The sequence below is a fragment of the Chondrus crispus genome, genomic scaffold (assembly GCF_000350225.1).
Source record: "Chondrus crispus Stackhouse genomic scaffold, scaffold_143, whole genome shotgun sequence".
Taxonomy (NCBI): domain Eukaryota; phylum Rhodophyta; class Florideophyceae; order Gigartinales; family Gigartinaceae; genus Chondrus; species Chondrus crispus.
In genome coordinates this window covers 181,608-196,164 of record NW_005179008.1, presented here as the reverse complement: position 1 = coordinate 196,164, position 14,557 = coordinate 181,608, and the positions used below count along the sequence as shown (strand labels likewise).

At 50.9% G+C, this 14,557-nt stretch overlaps 6 protein-coding genes; 1 reads left to right on the top strand and 5 right to left on the bottom strand.

Annotated features, from left to right (window-relative positions):
* Positions 1–4,367: 4,367 nt before the first annotated feature.
* CHC_T00002581001 (hypothetical protein) lies at positions 4,368–4,511 on the top strand. Its single transcript, XM_005713544.1, has one exon. The coding sequence runs from the start codon at positions 4,368–4,370 to the stop codon at positions 4,509–4,511; it is 144 nt and encodes a 47-aa protein (XP_005713601.1).
* A 44-nt stretch (positions 4,512–4,555) lies between these two features.
* Positions 4,556–4,783, bottom strand: CHC_T00002580001 (hypothetical protein). The gene has a single exon (XM_005713543.1). It carries the CDS (start codon positions 4,781–4,783, stop codon positions 4,556–4,558), a length of 228 nt encoding a protein of 75 aa, XP_005713600.1.
* A 198-nt stretch (positions 4,784–4,981) lies between these two features.
* CHC_T00002579001 (hypothetical protein) lies at positions 4,982–6,484 on the bottom strand. XM_005713542.1 is given in 2 exon segments: positions 4,982–6,220; positions 6,221–6,484. 1 exon segment carries the CDS (start codon positions 6,482–6,484, stop codon positions 6,221–6,223), a length of 264 nt encoding a protein of 87 aa, XP_005713599.1. The 3' UTR covers positions 4,982–6,220.
* A 214-nt stretch (positions 6,485–6,698) lies between these two features.
* Positions 6,699–6,845, bottom strand: CHC_T00002578001 (hypothetical protein). The gene has a single exon (XM_005713541.1). It carries the CDS (start codon positions 6,843–6,845, stop codon positions 6,699–6,701), a length of 147 nt encoding a protein of 48 aa, XP_005713598.1.
* A 3,346-nt stretch (positions 6,846–10,191) lies between these two features.
* CHC_T00002577001 (hypothetical protein) lies at positions 10,192–12,028 on the bottom strand. XM_005713540.1 is given in 4 exon segments: positions 10,192–10,307; positions 10,308–10,369; positions 10,459–11,789; positions 11,979–12,028. The coding sequence occupies 3 exon segments, from the start codon at positions 12,026–12,028 to the stop codon at positions 10,308–10,310; spliced, it is 1,443 nt and encodes a 480-aa protein (XP_005713597.1). The 3' UTR covers positions 10,192–10,307.
* A 222-nt stretch (positions 12,029–12,250) lies between these two features.
* Positions 12,251–13,597, bottom strand: CHC_T00009219001 (phosphomannomutase). XM_005713539.1 is given in 4 exon segments: positions 12,251–12,620; positions 12,621–13,292; positions 13,431–13,508; positions 13,509–13,597. The coding sequence occupies 2 exon segments, from the start codon at positions 13,506–13,508 to the stop codon at positions 12,621–12,623; spliced, it is 750 nt and encodes a 249-aa protein (XP_005713596.1). The 5' UTR covers positions 13,509–13,597; the 3' UTR covers positions 12,251–12,620.
* Positions 13,598–14,557: the final 960 nt, after the last annotated feature.

Genomic DNA, 14,557 nt, shown 5'->3' with positions numbered 1-14,557 from the left:
GCAGTTCGCCGGCGGGTAGCCGCCCCAGCGGGGATCGACAGAGTACGTCGGTACTCCGGATCCGCGGGCGGCTCCTCCACGGTCAGGGTCGTCGCGATACGATACGCGTTCCATCTGCCGCCTACTTCCGGGGATAGGCGGCAATGCTTGGGTCTCAGACGCGTAATTCGCGCCTGTCGGAAGGCGGTTGCCTTCCGCGGTTCGGCTGGTGTCGGCACCAGCCGGTCCCCAACGGTCCGGAGCGACGGCGCTCGGAGGTACGGTACCACCGGGCCCTCTCGTGGGGGCACCGGGCAGCCTTGCAGCCATGGTCCGTTCCATGTCACGAGCACGCCGACGCGTGGCGTTGAGCTCGGCGGAGAGGTGCGCGAACGCACCCAACTGTTCCGCGGACGGGGAGGATCGGTCCTCAGGTCGTCTTGTAGGGGTCGGCCACTCGGGACGACCTTGCCCGGATGGTCCGGGCGATACGAGACGTGAGTCTTCGACGAGCACTATCCGCGAGTGTAACTCGTCGATAAGTGCTCGGAGATTCTCTAAGGACTGCGTCACTCTATCGAACCTCCCTTCACGCAGGGAGCGGAGCTCGGCCATACATCGAGTGTATACATGGTCCGATACATCGATCCGAAGGGAAGTACGGACTTCCTCGATGTATTCGGCTATGCGTTCGAACATCGCCGCCGCTCTTTCCTCGGAGGATCCGAGCGACGGTTCGCGGTCACGAGGACCTGCGTCGCCGTCGCCCGACGGGGCGGATGGGGATCGCACAGCGTCGGGACTCGGATCCGCCGCTTCGGAGTGCATCGAGGGCTCGTACTCCTGGCTCATCTCAACGCGTTCGGACGCGGAGGGCCTAAGAGGTCTTCTCGGAGAACGTACTCCGGGGCCTTCCAGGTCGGGAGACCACTGTAGTATAACACCCCCCAACGGAGAGGGGTGTATACTTAGCTCGACGTAGACCCCGTACGAGGGGTGAGAAGACAGGGAGAACACACAGCTAACGGGACAGGGAAGCGGGCCCTGGTAGCGTGGTAGAGCGGGACGGTCGGGGACGAGCGTACGCGCGGGCCGATCTACGCCTCGACGCCCCGGAGCAGCGCTGGGTAACGTACCAGCGCTGACGGGCGGAGGCGGATCGAGGCTCGCTCGCGTACGCGGCTGTCCCCTACCCGCTTTGTCCCGGTTAGCGCGCGCGAAGGCGGATCGCGCTCGTTAGTTAAGCTGGAAGACGAACCTAGGCGGTAGGTCGTGGACAAGTCCGTGCTTGTCCACCTACCCCGCCGCCGGTCGCGCTCGTATTTAATGTATACAATGCGTCTATCATAATACTACAGTACCGGTATGCTGTAGTAACTTACTGTAGCGCGGGTCGTCCCGCGCTGTAATGCTGTCAGCCGTCGGGGCTGACAGCACACGTGTGGGACGCGTACTGTGCGCGCGGTGGTACGCGCCTCCTACACGTGTACGCGTGTGGTCCCGCGTCCTCCGTACACGTGGGGGTACACGTGTGCGCGCGTGTGGTTCGTATTGATCTGATCTAAATCTAATCGCGAACCGCCGTTATGCCACAAATGGGGTTTAAATCTTTTAGAATTGCAAGGAGCATCACAGGAAGTTGGAGCACAAGATTAATTTTAAGTCGATTGTTTATTTCTTTAATGAGCATGGCCATTTTTTAGGAAACGTAATATAAACAACCAACCACAAGGGAGCAGGCACTATTTACTGACGTGATTGCGTGATTGCGTGATTGCCAATCACGATGAATGGAATGGCCCTGATATCGATTTTTATCGATTTTGCGCGTGCAAAAGCTCGCTATTATCCCTTTTTAAGTAAGGGAAAATCATGCTTATTTTTGAAATAAGACAAGAAGTGAGCCTGAGTGCTGCTTAATTACCCCGACAAAAATGTTAGAATTCCAGCTTGTTTCGAAACAGTGGAACAAATAAGACTGGGCTCCATCAAGCTCTGACTAAAAGCTTAGCTTATTTTCCATCACCTTCCGTCAGCACCCTTCCCAGACATTGTTCCCAACTTCCCCCTCACACGTCCAGCCCCCCCTTCTCCTCCCGCCTCAGCCGCTCCGCCTTCCGCTCCACGCCGCCCAAAAACCTCTTCACCACAACTTCCCTCTCCCTCCACCTCTCCAACCTACCGAACTTCTGCCACGCGAGCTCCGCCGGCCTTTTTGCGACGACCGCCGTCGCCCTTTCCGCCGCGGCGGCCACCCTCTCCATGCCCTCACGCATCTCCTCGACGCTCTCGCCCCCCTGGTTCCCGGCCTTGGAGAACCTTGGCGCGGCCGCCAGAAACCGCCGCACATAACCCACGTACCCGCGCACGGACCGCCCATCCACGCTTCGTCCCACCCGCGTCTCCAGCCACCGGTATTCGCACACCACCGCGAACAACTCGCGCGTCCGCCCGGCTAGCGCTAGGTGCCGCGCCAGCTCGCGCCCGCGGTTGCTCCCGTCCGCGCACTCCGCGTCCGGCGCCGGCGCCGGCGCCGCCCACCACGCCCGCTTCTCGCTGCGCCCCGCGCCCGCCCCAAGCCGCGCGTGGTACCCGTCCATCACGCGCGCGTGCGCCGCCGGCAGGAAGCCCCCCGCACCGCTGTGCGGCCGTGGCCGCCGCGGACCGGACTTGTGCGCCCAGCCGGAAGCCGCCGTCGCGCCGCTCCAGCAGCCCCATCCGGTCCAACGTCTCCCCGATCCGCGCGCTCGCCTCCGTCGCCACACCGCACAGGCACCCCAGCGCGACGGCCGGCACAGCTGCGGCGGCCGGCACAGGTGCTGCGGCCGGCACAGACGCCAGCGTCGCGAGCAGGCCGTCCACGCCGAGCACCTCCTCGCACACCGCTCCGTACGGTCCCTCCTCCTCTTCAGACTCATCCTCACAATCGTCCTCCACCCCTCGACGAAATCCTGACAGAGCAACCCCTTGACAAATCAGGGTTTCTGTCTGAACACTGGTTTGGCTCATTTGCTTCAGGAGCAAAACGGGAAGGAGGAAGTTTTTTTGTCTGCCATGATGTTGGGAAAGCTAGAGATCGTGGTGTGAGGTTTGCTCATGTTCCTAGACGTTAGTCTAGGTGTAAGCAAGAAAAAAGGGGACTCGTTATTACACGTGTTCACTTTTTTTCTGTAAAGCACACGTGTTCACTTCTCCTTATGAGGGGAACGGGGTGGTGCTGAACTTTTCTTCTGTAAAGTAGTAAAGTACACGTGTTCCTAGACGTTAGTTCCTAGACGTTAGTCTAGGTGTAAGCAAAAAAAGGGGACTCGTTATTACACGTGTTCACTTTTTTTCTGTAAAGTACACGTGTTCGCTTCTCCTTATGAGGGGAACGGGGTGTGAGGGGAACGGGGTGGTGCTGATTTTTTTTCTGTAATAAACTTTTCTTTTCTGTTTCTTTTTTTCTCACTTCTCTTTGTGAGGGGAACGGGGTGGTGCTGTTTGCACGGCTGTTCGCAGAGGTGTACCCTTAGATACTGTTCAGGTCATCAGTTGAACCGAAGTCTTGGCGCCAACCCGCCTGAAAGGTTTATACTGTACAGTCACACCCCAATACCGTAATGTATTCAATATTTTCAGGAATTGCAATAGAAGCCTTTCTTTTTGTTTCCTTTTTCTTTCCGCGGAAACGTCTAGGACTCGCGATGGGTGCATCGCAAAGAATTCCCAACTTTGCGTCTCCCTGGCCACGTGTACACATAATAGCATTTTACCGTTATTTCAAATCTACAGAAGCCATGGATTTGAGGGCTTGTCTCATAAGGGGAAAATCCTTAATTAAAAAGGGCTATTGTGTTGTGTTTTTTAGTATCTTCTTTGTCCAGCGTAGCAAACACTTTGCTCTGCTCAGGAACTAGCTCTTGTAATTTTATTAATTAATTGAGGTTGAGATCTACTGTACTCTTTACAGTGTGTATGAGACAACTCCATGATGAGGACAAATTTGTGTGCCGCGGTTGTGAGGTCAAACAAACGTTTTGGCGGGAAAACTCATGCGCGATCCCAAAGTGGGCATGCCCCTAGTGGGCAGCATTTTGCCTCCCTTGCGCTCCGCAACTTCTACATCCACCTCGAATCTTGCATATCCCTACCTCAGGCACACTTCGGGGCATCGACAATTAGATGCAGTGAGCTTTACGCCTTTTCAACGGCAAGTCATCCGTCCAGGCAACCCATAGCACGGACAATGTCAGAACCCGTTGACAACCAAGATGTTGGATGGCACAGGGAGCCTTGTATTGTGGGAATTGATGAAGCTGGACGAGGGCCTGTATTGGGTCCAATGATTTACACAGCTGCATATTGCGCAAAGAGCAAGGTCCCAGAGCTGAACGCCCTGGGGGCCGATGATTCGAAACAACTTACAGAAGAGCAACGAGACAAACTACGCAAAAAAATTGATTCCGCACCATTTTTATCTTCCGTCACTACCGTGCTCTCGGCTCAAGAGCTCAGCGAAAAAATGCTGCGCAGGGCAAAGTACAATCTGAATCTTATTTCCCACGATACGGCTCTTCAACTTGTTGAAAACATTCTAGCTCAAGGAGTAAACGTCACAGAAGTGTTTGTTGATACTGTTGGTGACCCGAGTCGGTATGCTGCAAAGTTTAAAGATCGATTTCCAGCATTGGAAAAAGTTGTTGTTGCCAAAAAAGCTGACTCTACATATCGTATAGTTGGGGCAGCCAGTATCGTTGCCAAAACCACTAGAGATCACCACATTCGCGAGTGGATATTTCCAGAACAGGAAAGGAGTGCCCATTTTGCAGCTACGGACCCAAACCTGTCTGTGGCGCTCTTGGGACCCACAGGAAGTGGCTATCCCAGTGATCCGACAACGAAGGCATGGATGGCAAGCAACTGCGATTTCATTTTTGGATTTCCATCACTGGTGAGGTTTTCATGGGGGACGGCTCGCTTGCTCATGTTAAAAAAGTCTGTCGCAGTTGCATGGTTCGTCAAATTCGTTCTATGGGTCATTTTCCCGCTCCTGTTTTACTTCATGCACTAACATTTGACCATTTTTCTCCATCTCTTTGTCTTTCGTTTGCTTATCACAGGGAATGTGATGAAGATGAAGCCGATGAAACGAGCTCAGCACAGAAAGCCGTCAAAACAAAAGACATCAAATCGTTTTTCGCCGCCAAATCTGACGCTAAGTCATGTGGAAGGTCTATGAAAAGGCGAAAGCTGAAGACAGCTGCAAACCCGATGCCCAAAAGACTAGCTTCCTTATCTCTGGAAAGAACAGAAACGCTTCTCTGATATGAAAGACAATCAGGTAGATACCTGCCTTTCTTGTATTTCATCTGTGACCTCGAAAACTGGCGTATGAAGACGAGACGCGACAACGACGCAGAAGTCACACCTCAATCTACAGCACAGAGGCAGCAAGGTTTTTGTTGAAAGGGACGTCCACAACGATCGGGGGTTTCCCGTTGAAAACAGCAGCGTTACAGAATATCGTATCGTCAGTCTGCATTGTGCCATAGCTTTCGTGCACATGGCCAAAGCAGTGTAACCGCGGTTTTATTTGCTCCACCACACGTCGGAGATGCTCATCGCCGACCGTGAAACCCCGGCTTGTGCGATCCAAGACACCTTTTGGTGGCCCGTGTGTGATTAACACGTCGACATCCGGGGGGACCCTCTCCCATACTTCATGTGCGACTTGGCCGCTCTCTATTTGAAAGACACCGACAAACTTTGGAGTCCATGGCGACCCGTATACTTTTATGCCTGATAGAACCACGTGGGAGTCTTGGAGATATGTTACATTTTGTAACTTGTGTTTCTCTCTCTCCAATCGACTATCCATGTTCCCGCAAACAACGAGTTTGTGACTGTGAGGCAAGGAAGCCGCCCACGAATCCATCTCGCTCGCCGTGAGTTCGGAATCGCCTGCGTGAATCCACACATCACCATCTGGGATTGGGTGACTGAAAGACCGATGGGTGTCTGAAACAATCACAAGCCGAAGAGAATCGGAGGTGGTCATCTTGGTGCGCTTGAGTGGAGCAGAGAGCGAAAACAATGTCACAAGAAAAAAGCCGAGTAGGATGACGGCCTTTTGTAGAGTCTTGCGCTGCCACATAGAACGACGTGCTTCTATTCTTCCCTTGGTTATTGGAGGTTGCCGTGCTGCGACACGTGTTTCACATAGCAACTCTGCGGCCTTTGCAGTTGCCAGGGTGTCGGATCAAAAGCGCTCGTAGCCTCTACCAACTTGTCCACATGAACAGGCAGATCTTGTGCAGTAGGATCGTTGACCAGGACTGCTATACTGCATGTGTTTCACGGCTGTATTGCAACAATACAGTGAAGAAGCTGTAGCGACTTTTTGCGAGTGCGACGCATATTTCGGGGGTTTATTTTGTATGGGATGACCCGCGCAATTGGCCGATGTTGCGCTCACGGGGATTTGCGCAGGTGGAATGATTGGGTCTTCGTTGACGGATTGCATATCTTTCGCGCGTCTGCGCCTCTGCTCTATCCCTATCTGTATGCATGAGGACCCAGATTAAAAGCCTGAAATGAGTCCCAAAAGTAAACACAGTCCGTAGGTCGGACAACTGAAAAGGACCTTGCTAGTGCAAGCATGACATGCCCACTGCCCACTTTGCACCAGCAAGATTACAGTTGACATGTTTGTCGGGTCTTTTGGACCAGTTTGAAAACTAGTGCTCAGTGTGCGGATACTGTGATGACAGTCTTTCAGTGCCTGCTGCCCCACTCTGCCCTGAGCTCAATCTTATGCGACATACCTCGCCTGCCAACGGAATATTTAGCCTGTTTTCGGAAGAAAGAATGAAAGAAACATGCATGCCATGTGCGGATCACCATTTTGCCTCATCACCTTTTCCTATCCCTGGCGTCCAGGACCCGTGATTACGCGTCAAGTCTGGAGTCTGCGAGGCAAGTTCTGACATCTCCCTACACTACAAAATCTCATCAGCTCTTGGTCGGCGTTCACGGGGGGAATCTCGAGATATTCGAAATCAGAACCCGTCAACCTTCGTGCGATTTATCTGTTCTGTGCATCTGCAGAGGAAGAATTTCAGTTGCGCTTACTTCAGCGAGAGACGCAGCTGTTTTCATACCATCCAATACCGTATGACGAATGAGGAAGATCTAGTCCGGCTCGCTGTTTTTATGGGCACATCGTACGCAGTTGGTAAGCTTGCCGAGTGTGTGAAGGTGTCTCCAGTCGTGGCCTTTATTACCACAGGTGCTTTGCTGGGGCCACCTCTTGCGAATATCGTACCGATTCCAGATGGGGTAGTACTGTCGGGGCTTTTGGGAATCCAATTGAGTGTCATTGAAGCTGGACTTGGCACGAACCTGGAAGATTTACGTGCGTCTGCCTTTCGAGCAATTATTGTGGCAGTCCTTGGCGTTCTGTTTCCAATTGCAGGATGCTGTTTAGTCATTTGCGCCACCGATTTAGTCGAGGGAACGTTCGAGACGTCGAGAAGTCTCAAGACTGCCTTTGCCGTTGGTGCTGCCATTGCACCAACCTCTTTGGGGGTTACGGCGAGGCTTCTTGCCGAAGTGCGTGAGCTAGAGACACCTATTGGGCAATTAGTCTCCGTGGCGGCTGTTTTTGACGATGTCATCAGCCTAGTGTTGTTGGCACAGGTGCTGGCGGTGGCCAGAGAAGATGCGACAGTTTGGAGTTTGATTCGGCCGGTGGTGTTTTCGATTATTTTCGTTGTTTGCTCAATCGCAGTAGCCTTGCTATTACCGCACACGGTCCAAGCTGGCTTCAGAATTTTACTGATCCCTGAGCGATTGTTCCCGATCGCTGGGCTGTGGATGTTAATGTCTGTAGCTGTGGGAGCGACATATTTGGCGACTGTGGCTAACACAAGTTTCCTACTGGCTGGGTATCTCAGCGGCGTTGCGTTTGGTGAAGTTTCGCCAAACATCGGGAAAGACCCATGGAAACAACACGTAGAAGGGTTCATTGAATGGTTGTCACTTTTGTTTTTCGCAGGGACTATTGGTTTTGTTATTCCGCTCAGGGACTTGTTTTCAAAAAGTTCTATTGGAATCGGTGCTTTATTGGCGGTTGTCGCGGTGTTTGGAAAGCTGCTTTGTGGTCTAGGTCTGCTACCGAATGTTGTAGATGGGATGGCTATTGGAGTAGCCATGCTTGGAAGGGGAGAATTTGGATTCTTGATCGCGTCGCAGGCGAGGGCTGCTGGGTTGTTGAGTGATAGGATATACGCGGCTACGACGTGGGGTGTGGTAATTCCGACGCTCCTATCTCCACTCGTCGTTGGGCCGGTCTTCAAGTGGAGAAGAAGATGGCAAGAAGTGCGTGGTGGCGATAGCCAGAGTAGCGGTGGTGACGTCAGCGGCAACGATGAGTTGTTCCAGCACGCAGCATCCAGCAGTAATGCTGCTGCGGACGAAGATACGGATCAGGAGAATCAAAAGCATGAGTCATGTGACTCCACTCATGAACAGCCTGCGGGTTGACTTGAGTGCTGGCAGAGAAGCCTACACAAGATGGCACGTGTCGTCCCATGCTGTACCCTTGGGTACAGCATTATGAGGTCTGATCATATGAGGTTTGCATCTCTAAGATACTGTACCCTTCAGGGCTTTACGCAGTGACAGTATTCGCTTCTCAAGTCAAAACTTTCTGGCCAAGTGCTTAATTTTTATTGGGTACCTCTATTGCTCTAATTCTCAATAGATTTACAGTACACGCACTGTATCGCCAAGCAGACCGCAAATGGCTTGGATCTGTACCCTTGGGTACCGCCAGTTCCTTGGAGAGGATCCGCTCGTGCAACATAACAGCGCAACGCCCAGCGCAACGTCACTGCTACTCTTCACAAATTTCGGTACAGTAGAGTGTACCAAGGGTAGACCCCAGCTGTGCGCAGACACGCGTAAACAGATCTACCGTGGCGCCTCGTCGAACTTCCAGTGGAGCCGCACTCTGTCAACCCGCTAATCATCGGAAGAACATTCACTACCGACCCATATTCATGGACGGATGAGAGTATTTAGACACAAGCAGCTAAATCGACCTTCAATATGCAGGTCAGGATCATTCAGCGAGTTACAAAAGCTCTTCAGAGCAGGGCAGTTGAAATTTCCCGGACTGTCTATCGATCATCCTTACCTCAGTCTTTCTTTGCCCCGAAGTACTCTGCCAAACCCCTGGAGTGCCTATTCCTAACATCTCGAGGAATGCAATCTCATGCCCGACAACGACTAGCCCACGTATCATATCCAGATCATACGCGATCCTTTTCGTCGCAAGTCGATGCGCGAGACGCGACCATGGGGGAAGAGTGGCCTGCCCATGAATTTACCAATTTGGCAGAAGCATGTCTGGAATATATATCCGATGTCGCCTCCGATATTGGCAACAGAACGGAGAGCGGCCTTGAAGGTTTCGACGTCGAGTTTGGTCAGGGAGTACTCACAATTTTATTTGGGTCAGCGGGCACATATGTGCTCAACACACAGACGCCAAACCGCCAGATTTGGATGAGCTCACCAGTATCTGGTCCTTGGAGATATGCATGGAATCCGACAAACAAGCATTGGACCAGTACTCGTGATGGCCACTCTTTATCTGAGAAGTTATCAGAAGAGTTCACAAACATATTTGGCGAACCTGTGTCTATCCACTTCGGCGATACCGTTCTAGACATGTAGTCGCACGTGTTATGAATTTGACAACCACTGGTTCTGCGCATTATGAATTTGCTCCGATTGCAGCTGCATTGGTATCCATTGAAGGTATGAGTTTTCCATAAGTTCGGAAACACAACTCTCCCTCACGTAAAGCAAAGTCTACATCAATGCGCATACTCATGTCGTTAATGTATCGGAGCAAACAGTCAAAGGCACCCTTTGGCCGAGCCAGCAATTGTCTCCGATGTGCTATGAGAAGAGCTGCAGCAATGAATATATGGAAGTCGTCATCGGCAACTTGACGTGTCCAAATCACCTCCCACAACCGTGCTGTTGACTCGAAAGGCAGTTCTCTCTTAAAACGAACCACAATCCAGCGAAAGCAACTGTAGTAGTCCGGGTCGGAATCCTCAAAAAACGCTGCCAACTCTTCGTCTGCAATTTCCACAAGATTACGCAACTGTGAGAGCTGTTTTCGCATTCCGCTTTGATCAACGCGGAAATTGCCTTCAATACGACGCATCAAAGCCTCAAAACACCAAAACGCGAGGGCTTCTTCTTCGACCCCCAGCACATGTACAATTGGTGACAAAAAATCAGACATGCCCTGGCAGTATGTAATCCTGCTATCGTAAGTTGCATAAACGTTTAGGATGATTCCCAGACCATCTGTCGCTGGAGCATTTTCCTGCATATACAAATCCACATGTCGATCAGTTCTCACAATATCTTTCGCAATTTGCTCATTTGTTTCTAAGTAATCGGCATGTGCTTTGCTCACCCTTTTCCTGCGGTCCATTGTTTCAGCATTGGGTATCGTCGCCTGTGAGGCAACGTCCTCATCTTTTGCAGCGGTGTGCAAGGAATTCCATTTCTCCTTTAGCGCTTCATACTGTTCTTCGTGCTGAACCTTAATTTGATTGCGCTCGGCACGCGTAGATATCCACGGGTAACACCCAAGAAGGAAAGGCCAAATCAGTTTGCGAGCATTCCTTTCTACGCCACCAGCAAAAACCGCTTGCTTCATCACTACTGCATCTGACAAGGCCCCAGAGTCATCAAAAGACTGTTCCCATACTTGTTTGCTCACTGGTAAACCTCGCTTTTCGTCCAGACATAAGCGAGGAGGAAGCTCCCCTTCCACGTCAGTGCTGGCGACTATATCAGTATAAATATCCAAAGCACGACGTCGAGCTGCTCGTTCCCTTTCTTTACGATCGGCTTCTGCTTGTCTTTTTCTCTCGTCAAGAAGCATCGATATGTCTTCTCCGACCTCCCGTGCGGCTTGTGTTACTTTCGCAAATTGCGATAGAAGCATCATTCCGAAATCCTTGCTATCCGGAGCCGACGTTCTACCACGTCGAGTGGCTCTTGCCGCCCGGGCATTGCGGCGCGGAGAATGACCGGGATCATGCAAAGATAGATTATCCAGCAAATTTGAAAAATCTTCATCCAACCTGTTTTGTTCTGCGGGAAGGGATGTTAGAGATGGTGCTACCCTTCTCATTCGGTGCCTCTTCTCCACAACATAAAGTCTACCGGGTTTATTTTCGTCCTGGAGGAGCGAAGTGTTCACGTGTACTTGAAGAGCAGTGATGAAGGACATTGCGGCGTCCGGACCATTTGGGAAAAGAAACTCCCCGAACGGTTTCCCTCCTCGCATGTGGATGGTTACGCACGCTGGGTTTGAACTAACGCATATCCGTACAGTTAATAAATCGTCCACAGATACCTCCACTGGTGAACGATGGGTAATTTCAGCTCGTGAGTCAGTTTTGCTCCCCGTTTGACCTCGAGGCTTCCAAATTAGGTCGACATCTATATTCCAGAAGTCATTCTCTTCGCCCATATCCGTCTCCGATATTTGCGCCGAGCCTGCGATGGGGTCCTTATCACTAAAGCGACGATAATCAACGCTGAGAGAGCTAAAGTGAATAATCCTTTTTCTCGAATGATGTCCACTTCCGCTTGTCTCGCCTTTAAATTCCGGGGGTGTGTCCTGAGAGGCTGACGTCCGGGACATTCCTGTGGCTGAATTTCCATGCGCAGTAACTTTCGACTTGCTCAATTCTTGGTCAGATATCAAGCGTTCAGTTTCTGCCGTCGTGCTTTGAGAATCCAAAGCCATGACTCGAAATGATTCCTTCACGAGGAGTTCAGGATCGCCAAAGCAGCAAGAGGTTTGAAATCATTTCCTGTATCTGTCGGAGCCGCAGGATGCTTTGTAGACGGTGATGCAGAATGAAAGTTGAAGATGACAAACTCTGTGTATCTATGCAAGTGCAAATTCACTCAACTATCGCATGAGAGGGGCAATGTGGTGCTTGACGCGGGCTGGAATCAGCATCTCTTTGTCAAGTATAAAGAGCTCTGGTTGGTACGCAGAGTTCCTGAATTTACGTATAAAATTTGCAGAAATGTCCAGGATCCACCCCTTGGACCGTATTCGTCATCGATTGCGGGTTCAATTCGCCTACGTAATGGCGTTCCAGGAAGTCATCGCAATCTCTGGCTGAGAGATACGGACGACGTTTGGATAATTCTACTCTGAAGGACGCACGGCACTTAGTACTAATATGAGTTGTAGTTATTTAATGGAAGTTAAAGTCCCTTGTACCTGCTTCGCTAGTTCACAAGCGTGAAATACCTAGTATATTTCGAAAGAGTACAATGATGGCATGCTTGCAGACTTAACTTGATTTCTCTCCACATCCTAGATGCAGAGATATTCCGGGGACAACGATTGACGTTGACAGCACGCGTGTCTGCTCAGTCAAGAGGGATACAGCCGGCCACCGTAAGCCTTTCGTCGTCAGAACTCTGTGATGTTATCAGTGACTCTCAGCACGGCAATGGGGTTTCATAATCATGAACGATTTTGAATAGATCAACTGTGGACTTTAAGAGAAAACTTTCACTGGGTTCGGTGAGCAGTTCCCTCAGGATAAGAACACGGCCTTGCAAGCGGACATGGTTTCATCCGGAGTCTTGACTGAGTGTCCGATGGTACGCGGACTTTCGTAGATCTCGAAATCATTCCCGCCCTCGTAGGTCTTGTCGCCGAAGAAGTGAATTTCCTTAATGTGATCGACGAACTGGAGAGCGTAGGTCTTATCCCAGCCTGTAGGAAACACATCGAAAGAAATCTGGCCGCCAATAGAAAAAGTAAGGCCATATTCGGGAAACTTTTCCTTTAGCACTGCAACAAAGCGTTCTCTGATTTTGGACTTGCTGTCATATTGCTCAAATTCACATCTTTCTTTCTGCGAGCAGTTTCGTCCGATTGGGGAAACGTTCAACATTCCCTTTCGAAATTCGATGAAGGTACCGCGCTTAATCGGAATATCAAGATCCGCGATGTAGTGAAGGACGAAGTTGATGAGCTTTTGAAGACGTTCTTCGCCTAAATGAGCTGTAATGGAAGCTTCAGCAATGAGATGGTCTCCCTTGTAAGCCACGAGGCCATTCTCAGAGAAAGTGTAGTCAAACATATCTAGGACGCCTTCGCCGAGCTGTTCTTTTTGCTTCTGCAAATCAGAACCGCCGACCATGCCGATGATAATCTTGGAGCGAAGTTCCTTTAGAAATGCGAGCATCTCTGGTGTCGCAGCCTGACGGTCAATCACAGCAAAATTGTCGCAGAAACATGTAGGAGTCAGAAGATGTGGTTATTAGATGGCATGGCTGTCAAATCGGAGAGAACATCTAGCATCCAAGAAAGTGCGAGATAACTGATCTATTGAACGTACGAGGCGTGGTTTTGTAAGAGTACCATCTACATCAAAGAGAGCGATGACATGTGGGCTGCGATTGTCGGAGGCATCCATGTCGAAGAAGATGTTCCGTGGTATTGGCACTGCAGGTATGAAGCACTGGCACGGAAAGCCGAAGAAGATGTTGACAAACTTTTCCTAGCACTGCATGGACTCGATTGCCCTTCAAAAGACGGAAGCGGTCGGAAGCCGACGATTGATGCTCACGTGGCAGCGGGAAGAGGTCCAAGTGCCTTTGATGTCAAATACAGTGGTGCTCCTCAATAGTTCGCAGTTGAATAGTTCGTTTGGTCAATAGTTCGCCTTTCGGACCATGTCACGCCTTCTCAGACGTGTACACGTGTACTCGTGTAGACCGTTGTGGTCCCGACCGTTGTTTGAGGGAGTGGAGGTTTTAGCAGAAAGGACAGGTCTTATTGCGGCCAGCGAAGGGCTTCGTCGGGCAAAACGAGTCTTTTTCGAGACCTACCGAGAGCAGACAAGGAATAGAACACGGCAGACAATCATTTCAGAGCATTCTAAGCAATAAATAGAGATGTGCCAGAAAGGCGAGCATAATAGTTCGTTCTGTCAATAGGTCGTATCTGTGGGTCCTGGCACGGGGGCGAACTATTGAGAGGTACCTACTGTATCAATAATTGGAGGGCAAATCAAATGTCCCTGGACAGGGGAGGCGTGCTGCAACAACTGCGTGAATTTTATTGGTCGTATACGATCTCATCCAAGCCCATCAAATGACTCTCAAATGTTTAAAGTTTAATTCTGTGCCATACTGCGCCTTTACCTAGTACTGTACGCGTCAATGTACACTGTGTGTACAGTATAGGGGTGAAACTCCACGGGAAATAGCACGCGTCTGTAAGCACTTACTGACAGCCGGGCGTCTCGCTGTACCCGTCTCGCTGTACCCGTCTCGCCGCCGACCCATAAGTAGTAGAAGCGAGCTGTCCTATCCCGCTACCTCTCCTCCCCATGTCTACAGTATTTCTCTCCCCCGGCACTGCCGCCCTCGTGTCGTGTCTCCTTTTTCATCATGTCTTTTTCTCTTTCTTTGTTTTCTTTTTGAATCTTTCGTCCTTTTTAATGTTTGATTCGTCCTGTTC

What these genes read in the sequence shown, in the direction of transcription:
- CHC_T00002581001 (XM_005713544.1), top strand. Translation starts at nt 4,368, where the DNA reads ATGATTCGAAACAACTTACAGAAGAGCAACGAGACAAACTACGCAAAA.
- CHC_T00002580001 (XM_005713543.1), bottom strand. Translation starts at nt 4,783, where the DNA reads ATGGGCACTCCTTTCCTGTTCTGGAAATATCCACTCGCGAATGTGGTG.
- CHC_T00002579001 (XM_005713542.1), bottom strand. Translation starts at nt 6,484, where the DNA reads ATGCAATCCGTCAACGAAGACCCAATCATTCCACCTGCGCAAATCCCC.
- CHC_T00002578001 (XM_005713541.1), bottom strand. Translation starts at nt 6,845, where the DNA reads ATGCATGTTTCTTTCATTCTTTCTTCCGAAAACAGGCTAAATATTCCG.
- CHC_T00002577001 (XM_005713540.1), bottom strand. Translation starts at nt 12,028, where the DNA reads ATGCTGATTCCAGCCCGCGTCAAGCACCACATTGCCCCTCTCATGCGA. An exon ending in ATTGCCCCTCTCATGCGATA is followed by an intron (nt 11,790 to 11,978) that starts GTTGAGTGAATT and finishes GGATTCTCAAAG; the next exon opens with CACGACGGCAGAAACTGAAC. An exon ending in GGACCGCAGGAAAAGGGTGA is followed by an intron (nt 10,370 to 10,458) that starts GCAAAGCACATG and finishes TTGTATATGCAG; the next exon opens with GAAAATGCTCCAGCGACAGA.
- CHC_T00009219001 (XM_005713539.1), bottom strand. Translation starts at nt 13,508, where the DNA reads ATGGATGCCTCCGACAATCGCAGCCCACATGTCATCGCTCTCTTTGAT. An exon ending in CTCTTACAAAACCACGCCTC is followed by an intron (nt 13,293 to 13,430) that starts GTACGTTCAATA and finishes ATTGACCGTCAG; the next exon opens with GCTGCGACACCAGAGATGCT.